This window comes from Sander vitreus, chromosome 4 (assembly GCF_031162955.1).
Source record: "Sander vitreus isolate 19-12246 chromosome 4, sanVit1, whole genome shotgun sequence".
Lineage (NCBI taxonomy): Eukaryota > Metazoa > Chordata > Actinopteri > Perciformes > Percidae > Sander > Sander vitreus.
Window position 1 is genome coordinate 695,001 of NC_135858.1, and position 25,078 is coordinate 720,078.

The 25,078-nt window shown below is 44.5% G+C and overlaps 2 protein-coding genes across 2 annotated transcripts in view; one reads left to right on the plus strand and one right to left on the minus strand.

Annotated features, from left to right (window-relative positions):
- c1qa (complement component 1, q subcomponent, A chain) overlaps positions 1-2,577 on the minus strand; it is a 9,592-nt gene extending 7,015 nt beyond the window's left edge. The window contains exons 1-2 of the mRNA XM_078247634.1: positions 2,469-2,577; positions 30-203 (exon numbers count right to left, since the gene is read on the minus strand). Coding sequence (XP_078103760.1) covers positions 30-192 — 163 coding nt within the window. The 5' untranslated portion in view covers positions 193-203; positions 2,469-2,577. The remainder of the gene's footprint in view (positions 1-29; positions 204-2,468) is intronic.
- A 5,579-nt stretch (positions 2,578-8,156) lies between these two features.
- Positions 8,157-24,474, plus strand: LOC144517397 (ornithine decarboxylase-like). The gene is made up of 9 exons (XM_078249492.1): positions 8,157-8,166; positions 8,334-8,461; positions 8,554-8,727; positions 8,836-9,008; positions 10,880-11,096; positions 15,795-15,878; positions 19,851-20,013; positions 21,493-21,614; positions 23,409-24,474. Exons 1-9 carry the CDS (start codon positions 8,157-8,159, stop codon positions 23,661-23,663), a joined length of 1,326 nt encoding a protein of 441 aa, XP_078105618.1. The 3' UTR covers positions 23,664-24,474.
- Positions 24,475-25,078: the final 604 nt, after the last annotated feature.

Genomic DNA, 25,078 nt, shown 5'->3' on the forward strand with positions numbered 1-25,078 from the left:
GAAGTTTCAGAAAGCTGGCTGTCATTTACCTGGCTCTCCTTTCTCTCCCTTTGCTCCAGGATATCCATCTCTGCCTGGAGGTCCTTTCTCTCCCGGCCGGCCGTCCAACCCGCTACAGCTCACGTCACATTGGCCGGTCGTCAGAAGCAAGGACACGCCCACCAGAACCGCCAGCCCATAATAACCTCCCATGGTCCAAAACACTGGATGTAACAATTCATGATGACGAGAAGAAATTATATTATGTTAATTTATTGGTTTGTGACACTATTTTTGTCACTTTGTGAGCAACACATCTTGGGTATTGTCACATACAGCAAACATCTCCTCACTATCTGCTAGCTGCCTGTCCCCTGAACACACTGTAAAAAACATCTTCTCACTATCTGCTAGCTGCCTGTCCCCTGAACACACTGTAAAAAAACATCTTCTCACTATCTGCTAGCTGCCTGTCCCCTGAACACACTGTAAAAAACATCTTCTCACTATCTGCTAGCTGCCTGTCCCCTGAACACACTGTAAAAAACATCTCACTATCTGCTAGCTGCCTGTCCCCTGAACACACTGTAAAAAACATCTCCTCACTATCTGCTAGCTGCCTGTCCCCTGAACACACTGTAAAAACCATCTCACTATCTACTAGCTGCCTGTCCCCTGAACACACTGTAAAAACCATCTCACTATCTACTAGCTGCCTGTCCCCTGAACACACTGTAAAAACCATCTCACTATCTACTAGCTGCCTGTCCCCTGAACACACTGTAAAAAAACGCAGTCTCTGTAGACAGCCCAGGCTCCACAAACGCCAAAAAAACAACCTGCACCACCAAACATAACAAACAGTCTTCCAGCCAATAACCAACAAGAAGGATTTGAGGGTGGGGGGTTTGGGGGGAGGGGACGGGATGAGGAGGAGGGAGGGGCGAGCTAGTCTTGTTTTGTTTGAAAATACTTTGAACGTCAACAAGAAGTGACGTCACCCAACATCGCTCAAAGCAGTGTTTATCAAATGGGGGTCCATGTACCCCTAGGGGTACTCTGGAGGACTGCAGGGGCTCCGTGTCCCCCTAGGGGTACTCTGGAGTACTGCAGGGGGTACGTGTCCCCCTATGGGTACTTTGGAGTACTTCAGGGGGTACGTGTCCCCCTGGGGGTACTCTGGAGGACTGCAGGGGGTACGTGTCCCGCTATGGGTACTTTGGAGTACTTCAGGGGGTACGTGTCCCCCTAGGGGTACTCTGGAGCAAAAGAGGTTGAGTGGATACTGGGTGAATATATGCAGTGGGAACTGGGGATGATGATAACTAACAGGTGATACACATTAGGGATGGGAAGGTAATCACACAGGCGGGAACACAGAACAAAGAGGGGCAGAAGTGACCTGTAATGACAACCAAACAATGCATTTCAAAATAAAACGGGAAGTCCAAAAAAAACACAAAATAAGAGCGGAGTGAGAACGTGACAGCTTTGTCCTTTGAATTTCTAAAATGCTATCTGATTCAAACATCATAAAGTCTTTTAATGCTTTAAAAAACAAAAACAAAGTAAGATTAAGGAAAGATTCGAAGAGTCAGAAAGGAAATTACAGATTACGGTTGTGTTGTATAAAGTGTGAGAGGAAACAGCAACGCAAAGCAAAAACTAAGAAGTTCTTTTTCATAGAAATAGCGAACATAAACGGCCGGGTTGCTCAGCGGGTAGAGCAGGCGCACGTATACTTAGAGGCTTATGCCTCGACGCAGAGGTCCAGGGTTCTTACGTTGGACATATGGAACCACAACGTTCTTCCCAGGAAAAACAAATGATTACTTTCATTGAGTTTTGGGTGTTTAATACAATTTCCAAACAGTATATCCTGACTAAACGTACAACTGACTGACCGATACCAGTCTGTGATCCACTCAACATCCTCTGAACTATTAGTTAAAATGTGTATTTTTTTAACTCAAAAAGTAGGTATAATGTCAAATACATTATGTGTATTGACCATGTTTAAAAAAAGGGTTGAAAAAAGTGACAAACATGTTAAAAAAAAGCACCTAAAGCATAGAAAAAAAAGGGCTGGAAACATTGTCAGTTTTGACCGAGAAGGACAAGAAGTTCACGATCGAGGGGAAGACAACACAACGGCTAAAAGGCAGAAAAGCCCCAAAAATAATAAAAAAAAACATAAATGGCTGGTTTGCAAAGACACAGTACGTTAGTGTGAAGATTGAACACATGGAAAGACACAATTATTTCAATTTTAAATGAAAATAATTCTGTTTTACGTTGATTTTCAGACAGTCCTTTCAGTTGATTTCAACAAGAACAATGTGCATAGGTTTGAACATTACTGCAGATAGATCATCCTTTAGCTGACTTTCTCTTTAAATGATGTCATGTTTACGTTATATTATGTTCCTTTGATGTTGACAGAAGAGCAAACACAGTTATTGAATGTTTGGAGACATTATTTTACTCACCAGTCAAGTTTTCTGTCTCACCGGCGGAGATTTGGAGCCGCAATGAAATGAGATTTCCTCTTCTTCATTTGGGGAACGGAGCAAGAATTTTTATTCTGACACACACACACACACACACACACACACACACACACAGACAGACTCTCACACACACACTCACACACAAACACACACACACACAGACAGACAGACAGACTCACACACACACACACACACACACACACACACACATTTGTTTCGCTATCTTTGTGGGGACCCGTCATTAACATAATGCATTCCCTAGCCCCTTACCCTAACCTTAACCATCACCACTAAATGCCTAACCTTAACCCTTACCCTCACCCTAACCAGAACCTCATTCTAACCCTAATCCTAAAACCAGGTCTTAACCCTCAAACAGACCTTTAACCTTGGGGGGTCCAGCATTTTGGGCCCCACAAGGCTGTGCAGACCCCACAAGTATACTGGACTCCCCGGTTTTTGGACCCCACGAATATAGTTAAACAAGCACGCACACACACACACACACACACACACACACACACACACACACACACACACACACACACACACACACACACACACACACACACACAGAAGCAGGGGGAAATGAAACTTGTGATCTGACAGAAAGATTGATGTCCAAAGTGTTTTAAGATCAGAAGCCGGTTTAGTCTCGTCTGAAGTGTTAAAGTGTCTTCATTCATTCTTTCTTTCTTCTTTAGATTTAAATAGCTGCACGAGTCAATATAATAATATTACAAGAAATGCAGCTTCACAACAAAAAGGCCTCATCAGGATTAAATGGGGGGGTTAAAAGCACCATAGCTGTGGTTTAACCCAAAGTTCCTACCGCCTCCAGAACATGACTGATGACCATTTAACCAAAATAATACCTCACCTTCCAGGCAACCAGAGAACGCAAGAATAAAATGGTCTTCAAAAGCTAAAATGTGAAAACTGAAGCAAACACAGACAAACTGGGACAGTGATTAGTAAAAGTAGCAACAACAGTTTGTATATTATGTTGCCTGGTTGAAGCAACCACTTTGTGGCGCCCTCATGTGGTCATATGACACACTAAACAATAATAATAATAATAATAATAATAATAATAATAATGTACTTTCTGCAAGGGGACATTACAATGTTTTCACTCTGTTGTTGTTATTACACATTACACACAGGCCTGAATTACACACACATGCTCAGTACCTCTACATGCACTAATGGAGAGGTGTCAGAGTGGGGGGGCTGCCCATGGAAAGGCAGCCCGAGCTGTTTGGCGGTTTGGTGCCTTGCTCAAGAGCACCTTGGCAGAGCCCAGGAGGTGAACTGGCACCTCTCCAGCTACCATTCCACCACCATACATTGGTCCGTATGGGGACTTGAACTAACAGTGGAGGAAAATAAAAAGTACATTTACTCAAGTACTGTAGGCCTACTTAAGAACAATGAGGTACTTGTACTTCACTACCTCTGTGACTGCCTGAAAGAGCTGCTATCTCTCTGCTCAGATCCTCCATCTTCTCCTTCATTTCTCTGACTCTTCTGCTCCTCTTCCTCGCTCAGAGCAGATATCCTGGCCTCCTCTTCCTCTTCTAGAAACTGGTGAAGCTTCCTAAACTGCTCCTTAATCTGCCTCGCTGTGTGTCTGGCCTGGACCGTTGGGGGGGGATGATGGGTCAAACACAGGACTTTCACTCAGGAGACTGGGGATCGTGTCCCGCATGTCACGTTTCATAAGTCGCTTCCTTCTTTTCCGTCCCGTTCTTCCCGCGTGTCACTGAACCGTAAGCCCACCCACGACCTTTTCCTTAACTTAAGAATCTGTGTTCATTTCACGGAATTCTGTGAGATCAGGTTGGAGCTTCAGTTTCTCCTGTGAGAGCTTCAGGGATTCCTGGAGCTCCTCTCGGTGATCCTGAGCAGCTTCATCCAGGTCTGAATCTGTGGTTCCGGCTGCTGATGGTCCAGACAGAAGAGTACAGACTGCAGACCCTGCTGCCATCTGTCTACGCATGATGTTAGGAACACGGCAGGAAGAGAAAAATAAGAAAACAATGAAGAAAGTACTCTCTGTTGCAGGGGAGGAAACTTGTGATCTGACCTGTTTGGGTTGCAGTTGTACTGAGCTGTATTTGCTGCTGTTCTGCTCCAGTTAGGCTTCAGAGTGAACTCCCTTTAGGAGTTTTTTGGATTGAGGGGGGGTAGATTGAGGTGAGACTGGGTGACATCTTAAGAGAGCAAACGTTGCCAACATTTTAAAGTGTATGTTGGCTAAGGTAGTGTTCCTCTGGTCTATACAGACCACAACCCAATAACCCGATGATTGTTTCTGCCCATATAAGCACTTGGCTCTTAAATATTGTGCTATACCAAGGTGTAATCTCTCTGGTCTACGTCTATCTGTCTAGTCACTCTTAAATGCTTCTCAGGCGCTGGAGTTGCAGGATGGGGGGGGGGGGGTGCATCCTGTCAGTGAGCAAACAAGTCCTTAAGACAAAGCTGAGAGGCATATTATTGTGTGTATATATGTAATGAACTATAAAAACTAACGTGTCCCTGGCTTCGTTCCGAGGTAATATGATGAATGAATGTGATACTTTTTAGCAGGGGCAGTTCTACATTGAAGTACACCCAGGGCGAGACCCCCTTTGTGCGAGACAGATAGACAGACAGAGAGAGAGACAGACAGACAGAGAGACAGACAGACAGACAGAGAGAGAGAGAGAGAGAGAGAGAGAGAGAGAGAGAGAGAGAGACAGATAGACAGACAGACAGAAAGACTGACAGACAGACAGAGAGAGATAGAGAGAGGTAGGTAGGTAGGTAGATAGATAGACAGACAGATAGACAGATAGACAGACAGATAGATAGACAGATAGACAGATAGATAGATAGACAGATAGACAGATAGATAGACAGATAGACAGATAGATAGATAGACAGATAGATAGACAGATAGACAGATAGATAGATAGACAGATAGACAGACAGATAGATAGATAGATAGATAGACAGACAGATAGATAGATAGACAGACAGATAGATAGACAGACAGATAGACAGATAGATAGACAGATAGACAGATAGATAGACAGACAGATAGACAGATAGATAGATAGATAGATAGATAGACAGACAGACAGATAGATAGATAGACAGATAGATAGATAGACAGACAGATAGACAGATAGATAGATAGATAGACAGATAGACAGAGAGATAGATAGATAGATAGATAGATAGATAGATAGATGTGCCAAAAAATATATACAATCAGATATATACAAAATGTAACAAGAGCAGATGGCAACAATAATATAAAATATTAAGAATAATATGCAAATAAAATATAGAATAAATATTCTAAATAGCACAAATCCTTCATCACACACATTTGAAAACATACTAAAGAGAATCTACTTGTCACACTAGAGCACTAAGAGCAGAAAACATAAACTAAAACTAAAACCTGACCTTTCTGGCCTTCCAGAAAGCGCCCATCCCGGGCATTGGGTTGAACCCTAACCTAACCCTAACACCAGATACTAGCTATGTTTCCATCCACGTGTCAATCCAGTTATCTGAAGTTTGGTAAAAGAACTCATGTGAATAAAGCTGGTGAAAGTGTGTTTCCATCCAACGGCTTTAAAGCCAATAGAAACCTGTCGCGTAATGACGTCACGTGCTGTTTTACGGTCAAACTGGTATATGGAATTGATTTGAGACGTTTTAAGGTGTTTGGGGCGGCTGTGGCTCAGTGGTAGAGGGGTCGCCTGCCAATCAGAAGGTTGGTGGTTCGATCCCTGGCCCTGCAGTCCCATGTTGAAGTGTCCTTGGGCAAGACACTGAACCCCAAGTTGCCCCCGATGCTGCTCCATCGGAGTGTAAATGTGTGTGTGTTTATCTGATGAGCAGGTGGCACCTTGTACGGCAGCCTCAGCCACAGCGTGTGAATGTGTGTGAATGCTTCCTGTACTGTGTTGAAGCCGTCGTTAGTCATTAAAACAAACAGTCCATTTACATTCATTTTCGCACTGAATCGCACAACATTCAAGCAAAACTGGATCGCGCCATCTACCAACAAATGATCAATACTGCTCGAGTTGTAATAGAGCTCATGTGCCAGCTGATAGCGACATATCACTATAATACGACAACGACGACGCTGTCAACACATCGCTGTGATGATGCAGATGTAGTAAATGCCGGCCTGTGGTGTGGGAACGACGGCGTTTCACTTCCATCTGTCTTTGTTGACCCCGCCATGTGTGCAAACAGAGCGGAGATACTGGGCGGAAATGAACTACAACTTCTTCGTTTTGTGGCGGGTTGCAACCATAAAATGACCTAAAACTTAATCGCAAGTCATTATTTATTCGGCAAATAACGTTTCCATCAGCGTTCATCACATAAGCCGTATATCACATAAGCCGTATATCAATCAAGATACAATCCGATGAGACTGAATGTATTTCCTTTGAGTCGATATTCATAGCTACTGACTGGTTTTCGGACCCCTCCTGGACCCCCCCATTACAGTAAAACTGCACATTTCATTGTGTCCAGCCTAAGGAACACCTGTGCAATAATCCTGCTGTCTAATCAGCATCTTGATATGCCACACCTGTGAGGTGGATGGATGATCTCGGCAAAGGAGAAGTGCTCACTGTTATATCTTCCTAGGAAGAACCGAATGTCCACGATATCCAAATACTTTTGCAAGTTTAATGCAAACGGGCAGGCATGACGTCTTACAAGTTACTTAGTTACTTTCACATGTCCCTGACTAGCAACAACTTCTTCGGTGTCTGTTAACTAGGGTCAACATCCGGTCAGCTGAACATACTCTTGATTCAGAACTCAATGTAATAGCGCCTCCTTCTGGGACATCCGTTATTAGCAGCTAACTTCAGAAACAGTATAAGGAAATGATTATTCTTCATAGCTAAGTAACTGATAATGCTTACAGATAAGCATTACTGTAACTCAATATTACTCTTAAGATATTACAGTTAGGATACCACACTCACTAACACAGATTTAGGCAGATTTGTGAACAATATTTGAGAGAAATAAGCATTTTGTATACATAGAAAACATGTGTTCAGTGTAAATAGGCCCTTTAAGTAAGTAAAGAGTGAACAAGCATGCCAAGAAAACCACCACAAAATTCTGAAAAATATCATGTTTAAAATAATAAAAGAGATGTACAGTGTTTTAAAACAAAGAGGATTGAGTGTGCAATGTTCACAGTATAAAGAATAAAAAAATGTAGTGCTAATCCTTTAACTGCCACGACCCCTGACTATGACAGGGCAGGCTTATGTCATTGCTTTCCCCAATAACCACTTGCGTGCTGCAACAGCCAGAATATCAGCTGTTCCTCCTCTGGCAGATTGCATAAAACCTGATCTGTGTGTCTAAGTAAACTGATTATAGAGCCCTTTAAATATGGTACGGAAACGCTCTTTTCAAGGTTAATATATTCTTGGTTGGTGTTGATATAGTGGGCGGGGTAAAGCCAGGACTGACTGAATAAAATCAGCTTGTTCTCATGGATAGTTGGACGTGTGTGTCAGTAGCTACTGTCAAACTTACGTCCATATTTGGTTTTATGTGACTGCTGCGATAACGCTTACAGTATTTTGAGATTTTCAGGGTTGCGACTAATCAAGGAGCATGGACCGTGGTAAGATGAAAAAACTGGGTGACAGTTTGGGTTTTTCACTACTATTAGCATGGCATAATGTAGACGAATGGTTATAAACAAAGGCTGATTTATTGTGATCCAGCCTAACATTAACAGTACGTATCCATTTTATGTGTTTGTCTTCTGCTGCTTGTCATGCCTTGCAGGAACAGTAGATACAAAGGAATCAGTCATGCATGTTTCGTCCCCTGAGAATTGTGACATTGACATTTTAGAAAATGGAAGGACCATCAAAGATGTCATAGACAATAAAATAAAAGAGCTTGGTTCTGTGGTGAGTATCAGAGACATCATGTCACTTTCCCAAACTATGAGTCTCTGTAATTGTGTGAAAGTATTGCGAGATACTTTGCTCTACTCATTTAGGACAATGAAGAGCCATTCTACGTGGCAAATCTGGATAGCGTGTATAAGAGGCACCTCAGATGGCTTACTAACTTACCTCGAGTCAAGCCTTTCTATGCAATGAAGTGCAACAACACAGCTGCAGTTTTGAGGATGATGAGTGCTCTGGACACAGGTTTCGACTGTGCCAGCAAGGTACCGATGAACTATTTCTAAGATATTCTAGCTCTCCGTTTTCCTTGTTGTTGAGAAAGGTTGTTTCCTTCTCAGCTTGCTCATTTGAAACATGTTTTGGTCAAACAGGGTGAGATCCAGATGGCCTTGTCCCTCGGAGCGACACCTGTTAAAATCATTTACGCACATACGACCAAACCACTGTCGCACATCAAATATGCCTGTACACATGGAGTAGATCTGATGACTTTTGATAGTGAGGATGAACTCCTTAAAATGTCTCGTTGTCACGCCAAAGCCAAGTAAGTGAACAACTAATGATACTTGCTTCTACGTCGAGTGTAAATTGTTATTAAAACATTGATTATTGTCCTCACCGTCGTCCATGATGCATGGATGCAATGGAACCTTTTCCGACATTTTTTGTCACGGTTTGTCAGGAATGGCTCGGACCCAAATGCAGTTCAGATGATTTATTAAACAAAAATGAAGTACACACCAAAAGTGTCCAGAAAGAAACAAAGAAAAAAGAAACAAAGAAAGAAACAAACAAACAAACAAACAAAGAAACAAAGAAAGAAGAAACAAAGAAACAAACAAACAAAGAAACAAAGAAAGAAAGAAAGACACACACACAATAAAATGATCCAACAAAAGACAAGGGAGACACAGAGACTAAATACAAGAGGTAACGAGGACTAACAAGGGACAGGTGACACTAGGCTGGACAAACAGGTGACACTAGGCTGGACAAACAGGTGACACTAGGCTGGTCAAACAGGTGACACTAGGCTGGTCAAACAGGCGGGACAAACAGGTGACACTAGGCTGGACAAACAGGTGACACTAGGCTGGTCAAACAGGTGACACTAGGCTGGACAAACAGGTGGCACTAGGCTGGTCAAACAGGTGACACTAGGCTGGACAAACAGGGACAAACAGGTGACACTAGGCTGGTCAAACAGGTGGCACTAGGCTGGACAAACAGGTGACACTAGGCTGGTCAAACAGGTGACACTAGGCTGGTCAAACAGGTGACACTAGGCTGGTCAAACAGGTGACACTAGGCTGGACAAACAGGTGACACTAGGCTGGGCAAACAGGTGACACTAGGCTGGTCAAACAGGTGGCACTAGGCTGGTCAAACAGGTGACACTAGGCTGGACAAACAGGTGACAGTAGGCTGGTCAAACAGGTGACACTAGGCTGGTCAAACAGGTGACACTAGGCTGGTCAAACAGGTGACACTAGGCTGGACAAACAGGTGACACTAGGCTGGTCAAACAGGTGACACTAGGCTGGACAAACAGGTGACACTAGGCTGGACAAACAGGTGACACTAGGCTGGTCAAACAGGTGACACTAGGCTGGTCAAACAGGTGACACTAGGCTGGACAAACAGGTGACACTAGGCTGGACAAACAGGGACAAACAGGTGACACTAGGCTGGTCAAACAGGTGACACTAGGCTGGACAAACAGGTGACACTAGGCTGGTCAAACAGGTGACACTAGGCTGGACAAACAGGTGACACTAGGCTGGACAAACAGGTGACACTAGGCTGGTCAAACAGGTGACACACATTAGGGCAATCACAAGGGAGGGACAACTAAAGACAGGAAGTAAACTAGACAAGAGAGACAAGACACAGAAGACTACAAAATAAAACAGGAAACATCAGAACAGAAAATCACAATCATGACATTTTTGACGCATTTTTATGCTTTTTCCGCTTCTTTAAACATTTTTGTCTCTCTTTTCCATGTTTTTTTTAAATTAATGGTCAATAAACCTAATAAAATGACATCATACCTAATTTTTGAGTTTGAAAACAAGCAGATATTATGAATTATTTTGACTAACAGTTAAGATCAGAGGTTGCTGAGGGAATCACAGACTGGTTTATGTCAAAGTTTGGTCAGTTTGAGGCTTGTTTTTTTTCAAATGCCATGAAATAAATGGCTGTTTTATTAAATAAAACAGCCACAATTCAATGGAAGTAATCAATAATCTTACCTGTGAAGAACATGTATGCACGGATGTATATGTTGTATGGGTTCCATGCAACGTACGTGCATGAATCCATGTTATTTTGGGGCAATTGGGTTGTTAAGAAATCCATATTTCTGACATAAAAGGCTTAATAATATAGTCTGTTCAAATCACTTTCCAGACTGGTACTCCGCATCGCAGTGGATGACTCCAAGTCGCTGCTAAAACTCAGTTCAAAGTTTGGAGCCAGACTGACGTCAGTCGGTAAGCTGCTGGAACGTGCTGGAGAGCTGGGCCTAGAAGTCATAGGGGTCAGCTTTCATGTAGGCAGCGGTTGCACTGAAGGTTCCACGTTCAAAGAGGCCATTGCAGATGCCAGACGTGTCTTTGACATAGCGGTAAGTCATCATCATAGCAGTAGAACTATTTTATTTTATTCTTTTTGTTAGTTAATGAATAGCCTGGACGCCAGCCGAACTTAGCCCCGCCCACAACATTCGAGGTCGGGAAGTTGGGTCTGGACTTGATCCGTTGAGGAGCAACTATGCTCGAACAAGATCTGTTCGGACCAATCAGATTGTCGGACAGATGACCAACAGTAACGTTATCAACCACGTCACCAAAGAGCGCTTGGGTTGTTTACAACAGGTGGCTGCCGCTGGAGAACTGAGATGTGTAGATTCCACCATCGCGTCCGTTACAGAAGATATCGACAGCACATTCATTTTACAATCCTCAACCGGCCTGCTCTCAAACCGCGCTGATGGCGTCCTGTCTCAAACCGGCCGATGGCGTCCTGTCTCAAACCAGCTGATGGCGTCCTGTCTCAAACCGGCCGATGGCGTCCTGTCTCAAACCGGCCGATGGCGTCCTGTCTCAAACTAGCTGATGGCGTCCTGTCTCAAACCAGCTGATGGCGTCCTGTCTCAAACTAGCTGATGGCGTCCTGTCTCAAACCAGCTGATGGCGTCCTGTCTCAAACCAGCTGATGGCGTCCTGTCTCAAACACTAGCTGATGGCGTCCCTGTCTCAAACCAGCTGATGGCGTCCTGTCTCAAACTAGCTGATGGCGTCCTGTCTCAAACTAGCTGATGGCGTCCTGTCTCAAACTAGCTGATGGCGTCCCTGTCTCAAACTAGCTGATGGCGTCCTGTCTCAAACCAGCTGATGGCGTCCCTGTCTCAAACTAGCTGATGGCGTCCTGTCTCAAACTAGCTGATGGCGTCCTGTCTCAAACTAGCTGATGGCGTCCTGTCTCAAACTAGCTGATGGCGTCCTGTCTCAAACTGGCTGATGGCGTCCTGTCTCAAACCAGCTGATGGCGTCCTGTCTCAAACCAGCTGATGGCGTGGCGTCCTGTCTCAAACCGGCCGATGGCGTCCTGTCTCAAACCGGCCGATGGCGTCCTGTCTCAAACCGGCCGATGGCGTCCTGTCTCAAACCGGCCGATGGCGTCCTGTCTCAAACCAGCTAATGGCGTCCTGTCTCAAACCAGCTGATGGCGTCCTGTCTCAAACCAGCTGATGGCGTCCTGTCTCAAACCAGCTGATGGCGTCCTGTCTCAAACCAGCTGATGGCGTGGCGTCCTGTCTCAAACCGGCCGATGGCGTCCTGTCTCAAACCGGCCGATGGCGTCCTGTCTCAAACCGGCCGATGGCGTCCTGTCTCAAACCGGCCGATGGCGTCCTGTCTCAAACCGGCTGATGGCGTCCTGTCTCAAACCAGCTGATGGCGTCCTGTCTCAAACCGGCCGATGGCGTCCTGTCTCAAACCAGCCGATGGCGTCCTGTCTCAAACCAGCCGATGGCGTCCCTGTCTCAAACCAGCCGATGGCGTCCTGTTTCAACCAGCTGATGGCGTCCTGTCTCAAACCAGCTGATGGCGTCCTGTCTCAAACCAGCTGATGGCGTCCTGTCTCAAACTAGCCGATGGCGTCCTGTCTCAAACCGGCCGATGGCGTCCTGTCTCAAACCGGCCGATGGCGTCCTGTCTCAAACCGGCCGATGGCGTCCTGTCTCAAACCGGCCGATGGCGTCCTGTCTCAAACCGGCCGATGGCGTCCTGTCTCAAACCAGCTGATGGCGTCCCTGTCTCAAACTAGCCGACCAGCTGATGGCGTCCCTGTTTCAACCAGCTGATGGCGTCCTGTCTCAAACTAGCTGATGGCGTCCTGTCTCAAACTGGCCGATGGCGTCCTGTCTCAAACCGGCCGATGGCGTCCTGTCTCAAACTAGCTGATGGCGTCCTGTCTCAAACTAGCTGATGGCGTCCTGTCTCAAACTAGCTGATGGCGTGGCTGCGACTCAGCTGTTCAAGTGGCAGACGCTGGTTTCAGAACGTAAGAGGCTTCACCTGTTTCAACGGCCAATAGAGAAGTCAGCTGGTAGTCAGATATAAACTATATGAATAAAATGATCATTAATCCATTTTATTTCTGCGTTACAAACAGCTTTAGGAAATGGCAGAGTTTTAGACGGAGCGGAGCCTCAACAACCGCCCGAAAGCACGTAACGTTATACGGTGGAGAGAGATAGAGAGAGACTGAAGAGAGAGAGGCCCAGCGGTGTTAGAATAAAGCACGTAACGTTAGTAGTAATCTGAATGTTGCATTTGAAAGGGGAGGCTAAGAAAATACACACTGCTGGGTTTTAGATTATTTTAAAGAGGCTTTTTTGTTCTAAAAAGCCTTTTAAAATGTCAATGACGTCATACACATATACGGCCAGAGATACTGCTTCACGGCAAGCTCTGAGTCGCTTCCTTTGTTCTCTCTCTCGAGGCATCGACAACACAGCTGACAGGTTAGACTCTCCCTGTTAATACAACACAGCTGACAGGTTAGACTCTCCCTGTTAATACAACACAGCTGACAGGTTAGACTCTCCCTGTTAATACAACACAGCTGACAGGTTAGACTCTCCCTGTTAATACAACACAGCTGACAGGTCAGACTCTCCCTGTTAATACAACACAGCTGACAGGTCAGACTCTCCCTGTTAATACAACACAGCTGGCAGGTTAGACTCTCCCTGTTAATACAACACAGCTGACAGGTTAGACTCTCCCTGTTAATACAACACAGCTGACAGGTTAGACTCTCCCTGTTAATACAACACAGCTGACAGGTTAGACTCTCCCTGTTAATACAACACAGCTGACAGGTTAGACTCTCCTGTTAATACAACACAGCTGACAGGTTAGACTCTCCCTGTTAATACAACACAGCTGACAGGTTAGACTCTCCCTGTTAATACAACACAGCTGACAGGTTAGACTCTCCCTGTTAATACAACACAGCTGGCAGGTTAGACTCTCTCTGTTAATACAGCACGGCTGACAGGTTAGACTCTCCCTGTTAATACAGCACGGCTGACAGGTCAGACTCTCCCTGTTAATACAACACAGCTGACAGGTTAGACTCTCCCTGTTAATACAACACAGCTGACAGGTTAGACTCTCCCTGTTAATACAACACAGCTGACAGGTTAGACTCTCTGTTAATACAACACAGCTGACAGGTTAGACTCTCCCTGTTAATACAACACAGCTGACAGGTTAGACTCTCCCTGTTAATACAACACAGCTGACAGGTTAGACTCTCTCTGTTAATACAACACAGCTGACAGGTTAGACTCTCCCTGTTAATACAACACAGCTGACAGGTTAGACTCTCCTGTTAATACAACACAGCTGACAGGTTAGACTCTCTGTTAATACAACACAGCTGACAGGTTAGACTCGCTCTGTTAATACAACACAGCTGACAGGTTAGACTCTCCCTGTTAATACAACACAGCTGACAGGTTAGACTCTCTCTGTTAATACAACACAGCTGACAGGTTAGACTCTCCCTGTTAATACAACACAGCTGACAGGTTAGACTCTCCCTGTTAATACAACACAGCTGACAGGTTAGACTCTCTCTGTTAATACACGTGCTAGAAAGAGGTTTGCTAATGTTTTAAAGACCACGCCGAAATATTGACTCTGACATTCTGGTTCTGCTTTGGATGCTGTTAAGCGGGATCTCCGATCGTAATCAGTCCTTCACTGACCAATCAGCATTCATTAGCAGAATGCTAGCGTGTTATGGGCAACAACGACTCAACCTGTAAGAAATCGAAGGGACACAAGTACTCGTTCATTCAACTTTTGACCTATAATCCATGTTGAACTTGCAAAAACTACAATCAAATCTGAGATTTCTCAACGACAATCAGGCGAAAGAGACAAATGTAGCATCTAGCTCCATAGAGTCCCATTCATTTAGCATCTAGCTCCATAGAGTCCCATTCATTTAGCATCTAGCTCCATAGAGTCCCATTCATTTAGCCGTCTAGCTCCATATAGTCCCATTCATTTAGCCATCTAGCTCCATAGAGTCCCATTCATTTAGCGTCTAGCTCCATAGAGTCCCATTCATTTAGCGTCTAGCTCCATAGAGTCCCATTCATTTAGCATCTAGCTCCATAGAGTCCCATTCATTTAGCATCTAGCTCCATAGAGTCCCATTCATTTAGCGTCTAGCTCCATAGAGTCCCATTCATTTAGCATCTAGCTCCATAGAGTCCCATTCATTTAGCGTCTAGCTCCATAGAGTCCCATTCATTTAGCATCTAGCTCCATAGAGTCCCATTCATTTAGCATCTAGCTCCATAGACTCCCATTCATTTAGCCTCTAGCTCACTAAGCTCAGCTTAGTTGTGGCTTTTGTATTTGTGTCGTGGCTTTTGTATTGTATTTGTGTTGTGGCTTTTGCATTCATGTTGTGGCTTTTGTATTGTATTTGTGTTGAGGCTTTTGTATTTGTGTTGCAATACATTAAACATATACAGGAGTAAAATGAATGCACATTACAGTAATAATATGAATCTTAAAACATCATGAATAACTGTAAAACAGTGACAGGGAAAATGATACTGCAAAACTGCAAATTGTACTGCAAACTTTAAGTAAATGTTGCTGATAATACTTGTACTTAAGTAAGCTTTTGAAAGCAGGACTTTACTTGTAGTGAACTGTTTTCACAGTGTGGTAGCTGCTGCTAACAGTATCACATTGTGATTGCTGATATAACTGATTGATATCTTCTTCAGAATTTGCTGGGATTCCAGATGAGACTCTTGGATATTGGTGGAGGATTTTCTGCGATTGGGGACTTTGAAGAGAAATTTGAAGAGGTAAAATGGAAAGAATATACAATGCTAGTGCTTGTTCATGGTCTACACCTCAATTATCCAGGTCAAACAAAAGACAGGTTGTCTCACTGGAACTACAGCTCGCACGGCTGTAGTTCCAGTGAGACAACCTGTAGGGGGACTGAAGAGGGAAAAGTTACATAGTATGACATATCTCAGAAAACCTCTAGGTCCGAATGGATCTACATCCAATTCATCATTAGTGGTGGTCTGATTTCTCTCAAGGATCAAGGTTTCTTTACTTTAAGCAAGCATGACAACATGCAATGCGATGTTGGAAACACCCTGGCCTGGAAGAAAACCATGTGAGGTACAGGGGAGCTAGGGGAGACATGGGCTCCCCTTAATAAGACTAATAAGACTTGGGCTCCCCTTAATAAGACTTGAGCTCCCCTTAATAAGACTTGAGCTCCCCTAATAAGACTTGGGCTCCCCTTAATAAGACTTAGGGCTCCCCTTAATAAGACATGGGCTCCCCTTAATAAGACTTGGGCTCCCCTAATAAGACTTGGGCTCCCCTTAATAAGACTTGAGCTCCCCTTCATAAGACTTGGGCTCCCCTTAATAAGACTTGAGCTCCCCTTAATAAGACTTGAGCTCCCCTTAATAAGACTTGGGCTCCCCTTAATAAGACTTGGGCTCCCCTTAATAAGACTTGGGCTCCCCTTAATAAGACTTGGGCTCCCCTTAATAAGACATGGGCTCCCCTTAATAAGACTTGGGCTCCCCTTAATAAGACTTGGGCTCCCCTTAATAAGACTTGGGCTCCCCTTAATAAGACTTGGGCTCCCCTAATAAGACTTGGGCTCCCCTTAATAAGACTTGAGCTCCCCTTAATAAGACTTGAGCTCCCCTTAATAAGACTTGGGCTCCCCTTAATGAGACTTGAGCTCCCCTTAATAAGACTTGAGCTCCCCTTAATAAGACTTGGGCTCCCCTTAATAAGACTTGAGCTCCCCTTAATAAGACTTGAGCTCCCCTTAATAAGACATGGGCTCCCCTTAATAAGACTTGGGCTCCCCTTAATAAGACTTGGGCTCCCCTTAATAAGACTTGGGCTCCCCTTAATAAGACTTGGGCTCCCCTTAATAAGACATGGGCTCCCCTTAATAAGACTTGGGCTCCCCTTAATAAGACTTGGGCTCCCCTTAATAAGACTTGAGCTCCCTTAATAAGACATGGGCTCCCTTAATAAGACTTGGGCTCCCCTTAATAAGACTTGGGCTCCCCTTAATAAGACTTGGGCTCCCCTTAATAAGACTTGGGCTCCCCTTAATAAGACTTGGGCTCCCCTTAATAAGACATGGGCTCCCCTTAATAAGACTTGAGCTCCCCTTAATAAGACTTGGGCTCCCCTTAATAAGACTTGGGCTCCCCTTAATAAGACTTGAGCTCCCCTAATAAGACTTGGGCTCCCCTTAATAAGACTTGAGCTCCCCTTAATAAGACTTGGGCTCCCCTTAATAAGACTTGAGCTCCCCTTAATAAGACTTGGGCTCCCCTTAATAAGACTTGGGCTCCCCTTAATAAGACTTGGGCTCCCCTTAATAAGACTTGGGCTCCCCTTAATAAGACTTGGGCTCCCCTTAATAAGACTTGAGCTCCCCTGAAAACGTGATTTTGTGAACATTTTTAGTTTAGTCTCTAAAAATATGAACAGTGTGTCATTTTGACGTGCAATTTCAGCTTTGTGTAATGTGATCATTGTGGATTATTTTGTGTTAAAATCGCAAAAATATCATTCATTCATTCATGCATGACGGTGATTTAAACCTAATTCACTTCAATAAAGACTAACTATACATGTTTAGTACATGTTAACGCAAAGATTCATAGAACAATATAAACGTTGGAGGCGCGCAAAGTCCTTGAAATCCTGCAGTTAGCGTCATATAGCCATGGCAAAAAGAAAACAAGGCAGTTTAATTGACTTTGGTTTTACTAAGACATTGTGTAGCGATGACGTTAATAGCACGACCGATTCACCTGCTGCAAGCCCTGTTGGCACACCTCCCACCAGGGTGACAACGCAAGAAGAAGCTGAAGAAATAACGTCCTCTCTGGCTGAAGATGGTGGTGGTAACAGCTCGTCAGAGGCCGGTCACCATCCTCACCCCTCCTGCTCCTCTCTCCCGTTAAACTGGAACAGCCAGCAGTGGAGAGGCTGGAAGAGCCCATATACATGGCTGTTTGTTAACCCTTGTGTCGTCTTTAACCATGAGAGAGATTATCTATTGATTAATGCTAGATAGCTGACAGTATAACGTCTTTGCATCTTGAGCAAAGTCACACTTGGCCATTGGCTGAATCCTTTGGTTTTTTTGTTGTTAATTTTCAGGCTGGAGGCAATTCCAGGTGCAACTCCCAATGCACTTTTGTTTGCAGAGTAAAGTTGAAGTTCAAACGCAACATGTTAGAGACCGTTTCCCTGCAGGGAGATCACGAACTAAAACCTAAGTGTTGCTCCTCCAAAAGGCCTCAGGCAATACTATAACTACAGTCTGCACACACTGTGGACACACAGCACTCTGTTTAAATGCTAACACGCTGCTGGCAAACGGTTAAGGATGGAAGCTTGGGGTGCATCCCTTAGGCCTTATTGAACGGAGGAATTATGGTATTCTTCGGTAGCCTGAGTTACTTTAACCGTTGTTCATGTGAAATCTCAAAGACAGCCTGATGCTTTGTTTATAGACTATTTGTGGGTGGCTGTTTGACCTATCAATTCCTGTCGATAAAGTATAATAGGGTAAATCCTGTATAGTGCATACACTTGCAGCTGTTATGTATCTTTGTAAGTCATTGTAAGTTGCAAGCGCACGGCCCGGCCATTTTTTACCGCAGAAAGCTGCTACCAGCCAGGCTAAAGCTAACATAGTTAGCCTCAAGAAACAAGGCGGCTGTCCCAACTAACGTTACGGTTCGGAGCTGCAACGCTGGAAACGTAACACTAATCTACAACAGCAGTGTCTGATATAATGTCATTTACACTGATTAAAGTGCTCTTGGATACACAGTTTGTTGCTAGTGCGTGACATGCAGGCTCTGCGTGCACAGCCAACCACCAATCACATGCATGCATTATGAATATCATTCACTTTAGCCTGGATTGATAGTATTATATGAATACAATGGTGTCATGTCAGTCAACCAGTGTATTTAACTACCTAATAACCTAACCTGCACTCCCCCTACAAAATCACCCCAGTAGTCGAGAATGATTTATTATTTTTTATTAGTCATCTTTTTTCATATCGCAATATATATTGCAGGGGAAAGAAATATTGCAATGTACGTTTTTTCCAACATCGTGCAGGCCTACGTTAGACTAAACATTTGAAATAATATAAACAATATGATATTCAAACGTTTGTCTGCTTTCTTTAATAACTACATAACACAATACTTTCAGTACTTGAGTAGTACATTTTAAAATAAACTAATTGCAATACTGATTTCGAAGTTTCTGTATCAAAAATATGGGTTTCTTTCAACCAAATTGCCCAAAAATAACATGGATAGTTCCATACATAAAACTGCTGTGATTATGCATCAACATACATTCCTCTGATCTTAATTATTAGCTAAAGTCATTCATAATTTCTGAGTTTTTTAACTCAAAATTAGGCATAATTTAATATAAATGAGGTTTATCGAACATTAATTACAAACATAAGTGTGAAAGTAGCGGTGATATGAAGCTGGCTTAGAAGATGGATACTTTATGCTTTATAAAACAGGCAAAACAGACCCGGGAAGACAACACAAGGGTTAAAGAGCACTTGTACTTTTACTCAAGTACTGGTGTCTAGTACTTTATACATGTCTGGCAAGAAATGACAGCCAACATCACTTGGAGCACCTTTAAAGAGTTCACAAACGGTCTGAAATATCAAGGTGTAGGTGTAAACCCTGTGAAATATGCTAATAACCCATTGTGTTTTTCCCTCCTAGTTTTCAGAAGTGATTAACGGAGCACTGGATGAATTCTTCCCGCCTGACAGCGGGGTGCAGATTATTGCAGAGCCAGGCCGGTACTACGTGGAATCAGCCTTCACACTGGCAGCGAACGTCATTGCCAAGAGAGTAGTCAGTGATGATATGGATGAACATAGCGGTAATGTATAGATTTGTCTTTTGAAGCCATATGAATGTTGTATATCCAGTATTATATTTGCATGTATTTGTATTAGGGCTGTCAAAATAACATCGTCAAAAAAAACTAACGCAGATGAATCCATTCCATGTTGACGTTTGCATACAGACGGAAATCTGGTGCCACTGATATGTCTGCTCTTCTCTCTGCTGCTCTGAAACAGACGTTACAGGAAACACAAACCCCGCTGCACGTGACGCTAGTTAACACTATACTCGACAGCAGCTAACGTTAGCCTACCGCTAGCTAGTTAACACTATACTCGACAGCAGCTAACGTTAGCCTACCGCTAGCTAGTTAACACTATACTCGACAGCAGCTAACGTTAGCCTACCGCTAGCTAGTTAACACTATACTCAACAGCAGCTAACGTTAGCTAGTTAACACTATACTCGACAGCAGCTAACGTTAGCTAGTTAACACTATACTCAACAGCAGCTAACGTTAGCTAGTTAACACTATACTCAACAGCAGCTAACGTTAGCTAGTTAACACTATACTCGACAGCAGCTAACGTTAGCCTACCGCTAGCTAGTTAACAGTATACTCGACAGCAGCTAACGTTAGCCTACCGCTAGCTAGTTAACACTATACTCGACAGCAGCTAACGTTAGCCTACCGCTAGCTAGTTAACACTATACTCGACAGCAGCTAACGTTAGCCTACCGCTAGCTAGTTAACAGCAGCTACTTGACAGCAGCTAACGTTAGCCTACCGCTAGCTAGTAGCTGGATTAAACACGGTTAAAATGCTGACAGCTAACGCTAAACGGTGTAAAGTGTGACTGTGTTTTACTGTAGAGGATTCAACACCGGGATGTAACAATCTGCAGCTGCCGTCGGAGAAACAACACAGACGGTGCGTTCAATGAAACTGGTAAACTACAGCCTCGTGGTGCATTTGAAGTTATTGTTAAATGTCCTTTACCATCTGGTTGCTGTTGTTGTCGTTCAACAGCAGTTTACTAGTGAAATAAGTTATAGTAGTAGTAGTAGTAGTAGTATTGTTGACCATATGGCCTTAGCAATAAACAAGCCGTTCTTTAATGTCACCAACTGTTTAGTACCTTTTTTATTCTTTTCTTTTTTTACTTTCTTAAAAAGTCTCGGTTCAGGCACCGTTAATTATGTATGTGATTAATTTCGATTAATTAATCACAGAGTAGGTAATTAATTAGATTACATTTTTTAATTGATTGACAGCCCTAATATTTATTTTTTATAACTTCATCAAGAATCATCTTCAGTAGAGAGCCATTCAGCCTCTGAGTGAGCACAATCCTGACTCACTTTGTGCAGAACCCAAGATGCAACTGGTTGACATAGATAAAAAACATATTTGTATTGGTTTGTATGTTTCCTATAATGTCAAAATGTTTGCAAAAATACTGCATATGTGCCATTTTAGTAACTTTCATTATTGTGCATGTATTTCTTCCAGACGGTGAGGAAAACAGCCCTGGCAGAATGATGATGTACTACCTTAACGATGGAGTGTTTGGCTCCCTGAGTTGCATTGTCCATGACCCTGCTCACTCCAACTATGAGCCATATCTTCACAGGGTAAATATCAACCGTCACCACATAAGAAAGCCAATATTGGACGATTCTGCAAAACACCAGATTGCGTCCAAGGTATGGTGAGGCCACGATTACGGAAAGATCGTGGTTGTGGTTTAGAGAAAAGCAAAAAGTAGGTGGCAGAATGCAGTCAGACTGCGACCTCCACAAGCTTACTGTCCACCTAAAGAGGAAAGAGGACACTCCTAAAGTAGTACTTCACTTTGGCTTTGGAAATGTTGCATAATGGATGTTATCCCAAATGCTTGGGATACTACACACAAAAAGTGATAGGTTGTTTCTGTAAACACACGGTTGGGTTGCTCATATTGGGTCAAAAAGGTTCTAAGGGGTTCATTTGCAGCTGAATAGCTGGTTGGGTTACTTTGACCCAACGGTTGGTTCATTATTTTCCTGTTACGGTTGGGTTAAGAGTACATCCATCCATCCATCTTCGTCCGCTTATCTGGGGTCGGGTCGCGGGGGTAGCAGCTCCAGCAGGGGACCCCAAACTTCCCTTTCCCGAGCCACATGAACCAGCTCCGACTGGGGGATCCCGAGGCGTTCCCAGGCCAGGTTGGAGATATAATCCCTCCACCTAGTCCTGGGTCTTCCCCGAGGCCTCCTCCCAGCTGGACGTCCCTCCACCTAGTCCTGGGTCTCCCCCGAGGCCTCCTCCCAGCTGGACGTCCCTCCACCTAGTCCTGGGTCTCCCCGAGGCCTCCTCCCAGCTGGGACGTCCCTCCACCTAGTCCTGGGTCTTCCCCGAGGCCTCCTCCCAGCTGGACGTCCCTCCACCTAGTCCTGGGTCTCCCCGAGGCCTCCTCCCAGCTGGACGTCCCTCCACCTAGTCCTGGGTCTCCCCCGAGACCTCCTCCCAGCTGGACGTCCCTACACCTAGTCCTGGGTCTTCCCCGAGGCCTCCTCCCAGCTGGACGTCCCTACACCTAGTCCTGGGTCTCCCCCGAGACCTCCTCCCAGCTGGACGTCCCTCCACCTAGTCCTGGGTCTCCCCCGAGGCCTCCTCCCAGCTGGACGTGCCTGGAACACCTCCCTAGGGAGGCGCCCAGGGGGCATCCTTACCAGATGTCCGAACCACCTCAACTGGCTCCTTTCGACGTGAAGGAGCAGCGGCTCTACTCCGAGCTCCTCACGGATAACTGAGCTTCTCACCCGATCTCTAAGGGAGACGCCAGCTACCCTCCTGAGGAAACCCATTTCGGCCGCTTGTACCCTGGATCTTGTTCTTTCGGTCATGACTAAGGACTAATGACTATGGGTTAAGAGTATAGGCTCTAAATCACGTGTCAAACTCAAGGCCTGCGGGCCAAATCCGGCCCCTCGCAGATTATGATCCGGCCTGCACATCAATTTAGGTTCACAATACATTCTGGCACACCTAGATTGTCGCTTTTTCCGACGACGGCTGAGGAACTTTTTCCTGACTTCTTTAGGACTTTGTCAACCAAACTGTAAGTAAGAAGACTATATGACACATGCAATAATACAGTCAAAGATATTTTACTTTTTTGATTAAAGATATCAAAGAAAACATGTCCGGCCCTTGGTGTACTGCTTATTTTCCAGTGTGACCCCCAGTGAAGTTGCTCTAAAAGAATGACCCAACCAGATATCTTTATGCACAGTAACGGAGAATTGTTTAAAATAACAGTCACTTACCACCTAGCCTGAGAACAGCGTAAAATGCCATGTCAGACATGAGATAGGAATAGATTAGTAGAATATGATAACTAATGTCATGTGCATTGTATATGTTAATGATTGTGTTCTACACAGGTTGTTGAGAGCAGCGAGCGGAGATACCGGTCCGTTATCTGGGGTCCAACCTGCGACAGCTTTGACAAAGTAATTGACAACTACTGGATTCCTGAGTTGCGTGTGGGGGACTGGCTTCTCATCGACAACATGGGCGCTTACTCCGTCAGTGCCACGTCTGACTTCAATAGCTTTGAAAGAACGCCCATTTACCCTGTTGTGACAGCTGAGACCTGGCACGCCTTAAACCTTTCTCACACCTTCAACAACCAGTAACGATCTGGTAACACTTCTGTTGGACATTGGTTTAACACACGTCCGATAGGGATGCTGTTATTGCCCCTGGTGCGGGGTAAGTTGTGCCTTTGGGGGAATACGTTGGGGTAAAGTGACTTCTGAAGTAAAACAGAACATTGTAATGTTATGAACTGTAATGCTATATGAAAGCAAGACAAATTCAATAATTACTCATTTAAGGTTTATTTAGATATTGTCACCCTATTAAACTGTTGGAATAAGTCATATTTGTGAATCATTTCAGGTAAAAAGGCTTTGGCAATAGATGCCCGTTGACACAGAACGCTGTCTGTCAACTGTGTAACATAAGAATAAAGTGACTAGGCTAATTTCTAAACATCCTATTGTGACTTAGGCCACTTAAACACTGTAATTACATGGTGCAAACCCAAAACTGAAATCAGTGTTAGCTAAATTAAACAAATGGCAGGTAGGCCTAAGTCAAACACTGATGAGGCACGGCCATCTCCCCACTTCTCCAGATCATCCCCTGTATGTAGGTCTAGGTGGTCTGGATCTGGCCTCCTACTTAACATCCCACTTGTCAATGCTGCAGGGGAATATAAACGTCTGCTCCCTCAACTCCCACACACACACACACACACAGACACACACACACAGAGACACACTCACACAGACACACACACACACACACACACACACACAGACACAGAGACACACACAGAGACACACACACACACACACACACACACACACACAGACACACACACACACACACACACTCACACAGAGACACACACACACACACACACACACACACACACACACACACACACACACACACACACATACACTCACACTGACACACACAAACTCTCACACACAGATAATATGGGAATATAAACGTCTGCTCCCTCAACTCCCACACACACACACACACACAGACACACACACACACACACACTCTCACACACAGACACAGAGACACACACACACATACACTCACACAGAGACACACACACAGAGACACACACACTCTCACACACAGATAATATGGGAATATAAACGTCTGCTCCCTCAACTCCCCCACACAGAGACACACACACACACACACTCACACAGAGACACAGACACACACACTCACACAGAGACACACACACACAGAGAGACACTCACACTGACACACACACACACACACACACAATATATGGGAATATAAACGTCTGCTCCCTCAACTCCCACACACACACACACACAGAGAGACACTCACACTGACACACACACACACACACACACAATATATGGGAATATAAACGTCTGCTCCCTTCTGGCGAGGGAAGTTTGGGGTCCCCTGCTGGAGCTGCTACCCCCGTGACCCGACCCCGGATAAGCGGATGAAGATGGATGGATGCTCCCTTCTGGCTGTACCACCA